This window comes from Eurosta solidaginis, chromosome 1 (assembly GCF_040869045.1).
Source record: "Eurosta solidaginis isolate ZX-2024a chromosome 1, ASM4086904v1, whole genome shotgun sequence".
Classification (NCBI taxonomy): Eukaryota; Metazoa; Arthropoda; class Insecta; order Diptera; family Tephritidae; genus Eurosta; species Eurosta solidaginis.
Genome location: NC_090319.1, coordinates 351,594,325 through 351,606,769, shown reverse-complemented (window position 1 = coordinate 351,606,769; position 12,445 = coordinate 351,594,325). Strand labels below are relative to the sequence as shown.

The window sequence follows — 12,445 nt, the reverse complement described above, 5'->3', positions numbered from 1 at the left end:
ACATCGAAAATATACCTAAAATTCTTCGGGAATTGTCTTCATGGCTACCACAACAACAACAATTTTTATTTGATGTTCGGCTTTTTATAGGTAAAGAGTGATTATCGGCGAATAATTGGTTTGTTATCGGTTTGTTATAGTCGGGTTACAGATGTGTCATCGATTTTATAGTGAAGTTTTATCGTTATCTATTTTATAGCAAACCTCTCAGTCATCCATAGCAATACGATACCACTCCAATAAAAAACTAGTAGCTCTGAAATCGATAACTTTTTGTTAACAAGTCGATAGCACACCGTTTAAAAATTGGTCACACTCCTATTACAAACTGATACATTTTTGATAAATTTGATAGCTTGTCGTTGATAAAACGATAAGTTTTCTATAGTGTATACATTAGGCCGGGTCGATTTGTGGGGATGCAAAAAAATCGCCCATTGCTCTGTGAAAATCATATTCTAGGGATCAAAATAAGAAACTTTGCCGAAGGAATCATACAAATTTTGAAAAATCCCACTTTGAAATGCCAATGTTTTTTCTTTTTGGTGTTTATTTTTCTCTTTAGAAATTTATTAATCAGAACATATGTAAATGAAAAAATGAATTTAACTTAGTAATAGAAAAGACATTTAAAAAAATTATTAGAAATTAGCGTTTATACAACCCCTTTTTAAAATCAAGGCATAACTGTGATGCATTTGCATGTCGTAAACATAGTTGTGTGGGTTTTTTATTCAACCGTTTTAAAAAATGAAGGTATCACTGTGACAAAATTGCAGATCGTAAAATTGCTTGTGTTGTTTTTTTTAAGCCACCACAAAACACAGCAGGTAGAATTGAAATTGCCCCTGCCCAGAAGTTCGACCCAAAGGGTTTTAGAGGTATGGTTCCTTCGGCAAAGTCTCTTATTTTGATCCCTAGAATACGATTTTCACAGAGCGATTTTTAAATCGATCCGCCCTAGTATATATATATGTATATATATATATATATATATATATATATATATATATTTGATAAAGAACCTAAAATATTTAAGTTACATTTTTCGATGAATAACCTATAATAAATCGATAACTTTACCATAAAACCCCGTTTTTATCGATAGCAAATATATAACACTTCGATAGCAGTCGATAATTCGCCTACACCTTGTCGTTATCACACCTATTACAAAAATATATCTAATCGAAGACAAGCTATCAACACTTCGAAAACAAATTGGTCACACGCCGCCAGGTTTTGGGTTCGGCTTCGTGTTTTAGTTCTAATTATACCTCCCTCTACCCTCTTTTCTTTTTTTCTGTCCTCTACCTTCCTTTCCTGGTATCCTTATTATAATTCACATTTTTATCATATCAAGTCTATCATGTACATTGTTCCCACGCTAGCAAATTGAACCTTTAAGCGAAACCCGATGGCGAGTTATAATATTGTTATTCAAGTGTCAACGGTTTGCATTGGTTATAGAATTGTTGTATATTGTTGTCTTATCGCCGAGTTTTCGATTTGTTAAAGGCGCGTTATGTACAAGCAACAGGCGATTTATCCGTTTTTTATTAAAGTGTTATAAATTTGTTATTGTCAGCAAATGTTATCGATGTTTTACTGAAGATTTATCTTTTTTTTATCGAATAGCCCATGTTTTGTTATCAAAAGTTCATCAACTATTTATCTTAAAATATTTATATGCTACCAAAAAATAGTCGATTCGTTATCAAAACATTTTAAATTTGTTATCGATTAGGTCTTTTTGTTTTGTTTGGAGAAGTGTGGTGGCAATTATTTGGATTGCATTTGTTTTAAAAATTTTACTCCGAGAAGCTGTAAGGTTTCTGAGTTTTTTTACTTAGATCTCGTATGCTCTTTTGTTATAATTTTCAACACGTTTGCATTTTGTAGCTTTTGTAGCATTCATATTATGACTTGTTTTGACCTTGTTTGTCTATTCAATATTTTTCCTTCGTTTGTCCTTGATTTTATGCTTTTCAAATACCTTGGATACTTTTTCCATGTATGCTAAGGCTGTCCAGATATTTCTTCTTTCTTCGGCTTCCTGTTTGTAGTTGATTTTTTTTTAAAGCGAGCCTGATAAAAACGCTTCAACTGGCTAAACAGTTTAATATTATGGGAAACATGCGGGTGGTGGAAGGAAATCAGCTAATTGGTACTTTTTTAGCTGCTTTGACATTTCTACTTCGAGCTCAGTACCTTTGTCACTAATACAGAGAGTTTCGGAAACAAAATACATGGAATGCGTGTGTTTGTGTGTATTTATGTTACGCTGCCGCCACGCTGTTATTTTGTTATTTTCTGTTATTTGCACTTTCGTATTTACATATTGTTCGCTCGTTCACAATAGTGTCCTTTTTTGGTCGACTGTTGCTTAAGCGAATTAATCTCAAACCGTTTAGCCAAATTAACTAGCTTACTTTGTGTTGTTGCTTTGAATGCAATTTCCTAGTACACTTTGTGTTTTATTTCCACAAGCTTGCAAAAAAAGGCGATTAATATAAAGCAAAGGAAAATAAATTTTTCATCGACAAACCTCCAAATAAAATGAAAAAATAAACGAATTTAACTTTGCTCACTTAATCCTTAGTTCAAAAAAATTTACCACAGAATAAGATGGTACCGCTCAAACTGTTAGCAACGTAGTTTGGAGGTGCCCTATGAACATCATACTAGCCATTCAATGGAGTTAATCTTTTTTTACTCTTACCCATTCGCTATTCACTGCAAAACAAATAAATAATAAATTTCAATTTAATTGCAGCTGTGTAGCCGATAACTCACTTGGACGTTCTCGCAAATACATGGAGCTGTCTGGACGCCCTGGCCCAGCTGAATTTTACTCACCAAAATGGGGTCGTTCATCGGACAGTTACAATCTAACATGGAAAATTGATAGTTATCCACCGTTAGAAGAGGTGCGCCTGCTCTACAGGCGTGTATTGGTAAGTAAAATATAAAAATATGAACTCTATAAATAAACCAATTTGGTTACAAAAACATCAATATACATGTTCATATGTGCAATATATGAAAGAATACAACTTTAAAATGTAAATGAAAATAAATCATAAAAAACAACCAAATCCCATAACGAAAACAAATCAGAAATGGAAAGTGTATACAATATTACGGCCTTGTTTGAATTGAAATATTCACAATTTTTCTATGGTTTTCGCTATTGGATGTTTGTTTGAAATAACTGAAAATATGCAGTAGACACATACGTATGTATGTGTGTACATTAGGGTGTTTAGTTTTCAGGGGATATATATTATATAAATATGATTTTTATACTCAGATGGGCAGAGCTCACAGAGTATATTAACTTTGTTCGCATAACGGTAATCCGTAACGGCACAAACTAATCGAGATGTATATAGACTTCTATTTATCAAAATGATTTGGGCGAAAAAAGAAATTATTTAGCCATGTCCGGCCGTCCGTAAACACGATAGCTTGAGTAAATATTGAGGCATCTTAATGAAATTTGGTACATAGGTACCTGGGCACTCATCTCAGATCGCTAATTAAAATGAAAGAAATCGTACTATAACCACGCCCACTTTTTCGATATCGAAAATTTCGAAAAACACAAAAAGTACGACAATTCATTACCAAAAACAGATCAATCTTTAGGCAATGGGCGTGGTACCGCCCACGTTTGAAAGAAGGTAATTTGAAAGTTTTGCAAGCCGTAATTTGGCAGTCGTTGAAGATATCATGATGAAATTTGGCAAGAGCGTTACCCCTATTCCTATATGTGTGCTAAATAAAAATTAGCAAAATCGGATGACGAACACGCCCACATTAAAAAAAAAATAATTTTAAGTCAAATTATAACAAAAAATTTAATATATTTACAGTATACCGTGGTGGAATGGTAGCGTGCTTCGCCTACAACACCGTAGGCCCTGGGCTCGCACCCCGGGCAAAGCAACATCAAAATTTTAGAAATAAGGCTTTTCAATTCGAAGAAAACTTTTCTAAGCGGGGTCGCCCCTCGGCAGTGTTTGGCAAGCGCTCCGGGTATATTTCTGCCATGAAAAGCTCTCAGTGAAAACTCATCTGCCTTGCAGATGCCGTTCGGAGTCGGCATAAAATATGTAGGTCCCGTCCGGCCAATTTGTAGGGAAAATCAAGAGGAGAACGACGCAAATTGGAAGAGAAGCTCGGCCTTATATCTCTTCGGAGTTATCGCGCCTTACATTTATTTTTTATTTAAGTAAATTATGTCAACATTCAACTCCAGTAATGATGTGGTGCAACAAAATACAAAAATAAAAGAAATTTTCAAAATAGGCGTGGCACCGCCCTTTTTCATTTAATTTGTCTAGAATACTTTTAATGCCATAAGTCGAACAAAAATTAACCAATCCTTGTGAAATTTGGTAGAGTCATAGATTCTATGACGATAACTATTTTCTGTGAAAATGGGTGAAATCGGTTGGAGTTACGCCCAGTTTTTATACACAGTCCACCGTCTGTCCCTCCGCTCGGCCCTTAACACGATAACTTGAGCAAAAATGAATATATCTTTACTAAACTTAGTTCACGTACTTACCTGAACTCACCTTATCTTGATATAAAAAATGGCCGAAATCCGACTATGACCACTCCCACTTTTTCGATATCGAAAATTATGAAAAATGAAAAAAAAAAATATGAAAAAAGGGATGAAACATTGTAATTGGATTGGTTTGTTGACGCGAAATATAACTTTAGAAAAAACTTTGTAAAATGGATGTGACACCTACCATATTAAGTAGAAGAAAATGAAAAATTTCTGCAGGGCGAAATCAAAAGCTCTTGGAATTTTGGCAGGAATACTGTTCGTGGTATGACACATATAAATAAGTTAGCGGTAACCGGCGGATGATGCTCTGGGTCACACTGGTCCACATTTTGGTCAATATCTCGAAAACGCCTTCACATATACAACTAAGGGACACCCCCTTTTAGAATCCTCATTAATACCTTTAATTTGATACTCATATCGTACAAACACATTCTAGGGTCACCCCTGGTCCACCTTTATGGCGACATCTCGAAAAGTCGTCCACCTATAGAACTAAGGCCGACTCCCTTTTAAGATACACATTAATACCTTTCATTTGATTCCCATATCGTACAAACAGATTTTAGAGTCACCCCTGGTCCACCTTTATGGCGATATCTCGAAAAGGCGTCCACATATAGAACTATGGCTACCTCCCTTTTAAAATACTCTTTAATACCTTCTATTTGAAACCCATGTCATACAAACACATTCCAGGGTTACCTTAGGTTCATTTTCCTACATGATGATTTTCCCTTATTTTATCTCCAAAGCTCTCAGCTGAGTATGTAATGTTCGGTTACACCCGAACTTAGCCTTCCTTACTTGTTTTATTTAAATATGATTTTTTTGTTTAAATATATCACGTTAAAACAAAGCAAATATAGGTAATCGTATTTAACCGAACATTAAATACACACAAGAGACCTTCTATCGTATATTTAGTTCATTTAGCTTCAGTTTTTTGACACTTTGTATAATCAAAATTCTGAATGTTTATTTATTGATGATATGCAGTTTTATCAGCATCAAAGAAATAAGTGCGCCGAGTTTTCTCACGACAGATTAGTTCTTCTTCCGGTTATGGCTCTCGAAACGTAGAAGAATTATTGCCCAAAAAAAGGGGCAGTACTTCGCCCATTTTAAAAAAATTTTGTATCTTTTCATGTTATTGTTACAAATGCACCTTAAACGGTAAATAGCATTAATTTTATGTGAATCTTCGCAAAGATATAGTCTTGTACTTTAAAGTAAAGTTGGCATGGTCCTCCTCCGGTTTCGTCTATTTTTGGAAATGTTGTTTAGAATTATAAGCAAAATATGTGTACTGAATTTTGTTAGGATAAATCAACTGGCCCTCGCATTGTGGCTCCCGTAGGTTAGGTTAGGTTGGACTGGTCGGTCAATAAAGATCCCACATAGACTGAATGTGTCCCTAGTGCTACCATAATTTGTTTGACGACCAAACGGAAGAACTCTAATCAGGTGCCGCACATATGTTATAAAATAACTCCGTCCTCTTGCCAAATACTAACAGCCTTCTAGGACCCAGCTAAATTGCTGCCTCGAGATCTGTAAACTCTGCCGCCCCTAATAGCTGGGGCCTAGATCTGGCTAGCGCAAATTACGAAAACAGAACGTGCTCAACCGTTTCTTCCTGCAGCTCACACTTTCTACACTTGCTGTTACTGACGAGTTCTAACTTATTAGCATATGACGCCAGAAGGCAGTGTGCAGTCAGTATGCCCATCGTGAGCCTTAAATCTTCGCTCTTCAGAGATATGAGCCACTTTGTGATTCTAATATTGTAACCTTTGCACATGATCTTAGAAATTTTGCAGCCCCGCTTTTTTGTCCACGCCTTTCCTGCTTGATGGATCATATGCAACTCCTGTCTCCTTTCTTCCGTTTCTCCCGTAATGTGAAACATTTTTTGAGAAAAAATGGTGCCACGCCCATTTAAACATTTTTGTTTATTCATTTTTGTTTATAAATACATTTTAGATGCTTAGGTTATTTTGGCTTTTATTTTCGCCACAGCGTTTTTAAATATCTTTTATAAAAATTTGGCGTGACCCTTTCCTGATTTCGTTGATTTTTTTACGCTCATTCCATATAGCAGCGATCTGCCGCGCAGGGTAAGAGTGTTATCGAACGCTACCCTTCGATATTTGGGTGACTGACAGTCGGTAGTGTAATGCCATCTACGTAAACGTTCAATATTTGTGCCGTCTGATCCATCCACATCGCCGTGGCATTGGTCAGTAGTAGTACCATGAAGCTGAGACGTAAAGAAACCGGAAAGACTGTGGTGCTAGCTATTTATTTTAGACTCTTATTTGCTTATTGACGGCCATAACCTGTTGCTTTTATTGTGCAGTCGTCGCCGTAGTAAATGAAAGTAGCTCCTTCTTATGGTGAAAGCAACTTTCATATATTGGAGTGGGGATAGAACACCGCCCTGTTGCTCTCCTGTTTAATATTCTTATGTCTTGAGTTTTCAAAAATCGACATGCCATTCGGTTAGCCGAAAAAGGCTAGATACCCTAATGTGCATACACATTGCCACAAGTATCTACTATGCAACAAAAAAGCTTTATTTTAAATTTGTATTTGGAAGTTGCCGTTAGTGCAGCTTCAATTCATTCAACTCTAAAAGCATCGACAACTGCGCCTCTGACCCATTTCGCCGATCTACTGTTTTTTGCTTAAATAAATATAAGCTATGCAGAGCATAAACAAAAAAATATTACAAAATTCTCGCGAAAATACTCAAAATATTAGCCAATCGTAAAATGGACATCTGAATTTGTAGTTGGTTTCGCGAAAAACCAAATAAGTGTATTTTATTTATGTTCATATTTTTTTATATTTTTTTATTTCTTATTTTTTGTTTTTTAGGAAATATGCAGTGCTTCCCACCACAGAAGAGTTATTGTTAGATTTCATTTTTTAGAGCAATTTATTGAACAGCTTATATTTTATTAAATCCACAAATTGTATCGATTAAGTGCAATAATTCTTCGTTTCTCTGTTGGTTTTGAGTAACTCGCAGTTAAAAAAAAAAAAATGTAAGGCGCGATAACCTCCGAAGAGATCTTAGGCCGAGCTTCTCTTCCAAGTTGCGTCGTGCTCCTCTTGATTTTCCCTACAAATTGGCCGGACGGGACCTACATGTTTTATGCCGACTCCGAACGGCATCTGCAAGGCAGATGAGTTTTCACTGAGAGCTTTTCATGGCAGAAATACACCCGAAGCGCTTGCCAAACACTGTCGAGGGGCGACCCCGCTTAGAAAAATTTTCTTCTAATTGAAAAACCTTATTTCTAAAATTTTGATGTTGCTTTGCCCGGGGTGGGAACCCAGGGCATACGGTATGATAGGCGGAGCACGCTACCATTACTCCACGGTGGCCGCCGACTCGCAGTTAGTGATTGAATTTTCAACTAAACATATTTGTTAATAATTTGGGCTTATTTTATAGATATTTAGTTTTTTAAATTGTCAAATGAAAGAATTAAAAAAATTTGGATATTTTTGGAATCAGAAAGGAGTTTTATCATCATTTTACAAATTCTTTTCTTTCCGGAAAGTTGATCAAAGAACATTTTATTCAAAACAGTCTAACAGCAAAAACAACAACACTGTCTTTCAAAAAAATTAATGTTAAGTTCGATTTGATTGAAATTCAGTACAGAAGTACCTCTTTGACGGGATTAATATGGGGAAGCTTTCCTTTCAGTGAAGAGGACCAGCGACCGACTTTTTCCAAAAAATCTATGATGCGTTTTGCTTGAGATTCGGAACGAGCATATCCCTTCATCAAGCTCCATATTTGAGAAACTTTCTTTCCCGAAAGTAAACCATTGATTCTCCTATTTGAAAAAATTTGTATTTATAGAGCGCTTTTCCTGAAATTTACCTCAGGGGTTTTTCCTAGACAACCGTAATAGGGCGTCCATTCCTCTGTTTTTATAGATTCATCATCTTTCATTCGCATAACATGACTTAGCCAGCAAAACCACTGTATTTTAATGCGCAGAAATATGTTGATGTCTGCGTAAAGCTCGTACCGCTCCTCATTAAATATTTTCGGTACGCATGGTCGTCAACGCGCAGAGGTTCGTCAATCTTTCCAAGAACTTTTACTCACAGCCGCCTCACCTGATGTTGTCATGGGCCATGCTACTGCACTATGTAGCAGGACGGGTCTGATAAGAGACTTGTGGTGCATGATTTCGTTTGCTGAGAGAGGAGTTTATTTTGAATTGCCTACCTAGTTCAAGGTAGCGTTTATTGATAAGAGTTATTATTTGTTGGGTTTTTAAGCTGATACTGTTGCAGCTTCTATTAATTTTAAAACCGAATGAAGAGCCATTTCGGTAGACCTGCCCATACAACAGGCGTGTTGAGATGTAGAAAAGTGCTCTCGAGGAATCGCATTCTTTACATAAAGATCAATGAATTGTTCAAGGGCGAGGGGTCTCTAATTGATCTTTGGGAGAAACGTGAGAACTGTTTCCTGCATATATGATTAAGGTAACCTTGACAATATTCCACTACTCAGGAATATAGCCATGCTTCGTACAGTAGGTGTGAATGTGGTCTGCAGGAAAATATTTTTGAAGTTGCGCAGGAATTATTGCAACTGGTCCCGCAGACTCGTTAGGCTTAAAAATTGTAATGGCCCCTTCAAGTGGGCTTTCCCTAAGGACGATTGATGGCAATCGGCGGTAGTGGAGCAGATTCTTATGCAATTGTGATATCTGTAAAATGAAATCTATTTTAGGTCCAAGTGCTTTCTCAACGCGAATAGCTCAGGTTACATTCACAACTCTCAAAAGAGCAATATTGCAGGCACCACCGAGAAGATCTTCCTGAGTATCACGATCTCTTTAACCTTTCCATGTTTTTTCGCTTAAACAGGCTGCAGACTTTAACCGCTCTAGAACAATACTCTTTAAAAGCGTGCAAATTGTACATACGTAAGTACAGTTTTGCTTATTCCAAACTGAAACAAGTATGGAAGGTTAAGTTCGGTTGTAACCGAACATTACATACTCAGTTGAGAGCTATGGTGAAAACATAAGGGAAAATAACCATGTAGGAAAATGAACCGAAGGTAACATTGGAATATGTTTGTATGACATGTGTATCAAATGAAAGGTATTAAAGAGTATTTTATGAGTGAGTGGGCCATAGTTCTATAGGTGGACGCCTTTTCGAGATATCGCCATAAAGGTGGACCATGGGTGACTCTAGAATGCGTTTGAACAATATGGGTATCAAACGAAAGGTGTTAATGAGTATTTTAAAAGGGAGTGGGCCTTAGTTCTATAGGTGGACGCCTTTTTGAGATATCACCATAAAGGTGGACCAGGGGTGACTCTAGAATGTGTTTGTACGATATGGGTATCAAATTAAAGGTATTAATGAGGGTTCTAAAAGGGAGTGGTAGTAGTTGTATAGGAGGTCGCCTTTTCGTGATATCGCCATAAAGGTGGATCAGGGGTGACTCTAGACTTTGTTTGGACGATATGGGTATCAAATTAAAGGTGTTAATGAGTATTTTAAAAGGGAGTGATTCTTAGTTCCATAGGTGGACGCCGTTTCGAGATATCGCCATAAAGGTGGACCAGGGGCGACCCTAGAATTTGTTTGTACGATATGGGTATCAAACGAAAGGGGTTAATGAGTATTTTAAAAGGGACTGGGCCTTAGTTCTATAGGTGGACGCCTTTTCGAGATATCGCCATAAAGGTGGGCCAGGGGTGACTCTAGAATGCGTTTGTACAATATGGGTATCAAACGAAAGGGATTAATGAGTATTTTAAAAGGGAGTGGGCCTTAGTTCTATAGGTGGACACCTTTTGGAGATATCGCCATAAAGGTGGACCAGGGGTGACTCTAGAATGCGTTTGAACAATATGGGTATCAAACGAAAGGTGTTAATGAGTATTTTAAAAGGGAGTGGGCCTTAGTTCTATAGGTGCACGCCTTTTCGAGATATCGCTATAAAGGTGGAACAGGGGTGACTCTAGACTTTGTTTGTACGATATGGGTATCAAATTAAATGTATTAATGACGTTTTTAAAAGGAAGTGGCCCTTAGTTGTATATATGAAGGCGTTTTCGAGATATCGACCAAAATGTTGACCAGGGTGACCCAGAACATCATCTGTCGGGTACCGCTAATTTATTTATATATGTAATACCACGAACAGTATTGCTGCCAGGATTTCAAGGGTTTTTATTTCGCCCTGCAGAACTTTTTGATTTTTTTTCTACTTAATATGGTAGGTGTCACACCCATTTTATAAAGTTTTTTCTAAAGTTATATTTTGCGTCAATAAACCAATCCAATTACCATGTTTCATCCATTTTTTCATATTTGGTATAGAATTATGGCATTTTTTTCATTTTTCGTAATTTTCGATATCGAAAAAGTGGGTGTGGTCATAGTCCGATTTCGGCCATTTTTATACCAAGATAAAGTTAGTTGAGATAAGTATGTGAACTCAGTTTAGTAAAGATATATCGATTTTTGCTCACGTTATCATGTTAACGGCCAAGCGGAAGGACAGGCGGTCGACTGTGTATAAAAACTGGGCGTGGCTTCGCCCATTTTCACAGAATCGTCACAGAATCTATGCCCCTACCAAATTTCACAAAGATTGGTCAATTTTTGTTCGACTTATGGCATTAAAAGTATTCTAGACGAATTAAATGAAAAACGGCGGAGCCACGCCCTTTTTGAAATTTTCTTTTATTTTTGTATTTTGTTACACCATATCATTACTGGAGTTGAATGTTGACATAATTTACTTATATACTGTAAAGATATTACATTTTTTGTTAAAATTTGACTTAAAAAAAAATGTTTTTTAAAGTGGGCGTGGTCGTTCTCCGATTTTGCTAATTTTTATTAAGCATACATATAGTAATAAGAGTAACGTTCCTGCCAAATTTCATCATAATATCTTCAACAACTGCCAAATTACAGCTTGCAAAACTTTTAAATTACCTTCTTTTTTAAGTGGGCGGTGCCACGCCCATTGTCCAAAATTTTACTGACTTTCTATTCTGCGTCATAAGTTCAACTCACCTACCAAGTTTCATCGCTTTATCCGACTTTGGTAATGAATTATCGCACCTTTTCGGTTTTTCGAAATTTTCGATATCGAAAAAGTGGGCGTGGTTATGTTCCGATATTGTTCATTTTAAATAGCGATCTGAGATAAGTACTCAGGAACCTACGTACCAAATTTCATCAAGCTACCTCAAAATTTACTTAAGTTATCGTGTTAACTAACGGACGGACGGACGGACGGACATGGCTCAATCAAATTTTTTTTCGATCCTGATGATTTTGATATATGGAAGTCTATATCTATATCGATTCCTTTATACCTGTACAACCAACCGCTATCCAATTAAAGTTAATATACTCTGTGAGCTCTGCTCAACTGAGTATAAAAAAGTGTGGAAACTATGTTATTAGTGGTGAATGTGGACAAAACCAAATACCTGATTTCATCAATCAAAGAGTCAACGAATTTGCGCCTTGGAACTTGTCGTACCCATCCTCCTATATAGATCAGAAGCATGGCAAGTGACAACATCAGATTTGGTGGCTCTGGGAGTGCCGAGAGAAACGTTCTTCGAAGGATTTACGAACTATTACGCGTGGGCGATGGCGAGTATCGAAGGTGATTTACTCATGTTTTGTGCGAGCTTTACGTAAACATCCACATAGTTCAACGATTTGAAACACAACGGTTATGCTGGCTACGCCATATTATGCGAATGAAAGATAATGCTTCGACTAAAAAAGTATTTTTATCGGAGGCCGCCTACAGAAGCAGAGCGAGAGGGT

At 36.7% G+C, this 12,445-nt stretch overlaps 1 protein-coding gene across 1 annotated transcript in view; it reads left to right on the top strand.

Moving 5' to 3' along the window:
- klg (klingon) overlaps positions 1 to 12,445 on the top strand; it is a 561,744-nt gene that overhangs the window by 531,504 nt on the left and 17,795 nt on the right. The window contains exon 9 of the mRNA XM_067762653.1: positions 2,777 to 2,957. Coding sequence (XP_067618754.1) covers positions 2,777 to 2,957 — 181 coding nt within the window. The remainder of the gene's footprint in view (positions 1 to 2,776; positions 2,958 to 12,445) is intronic.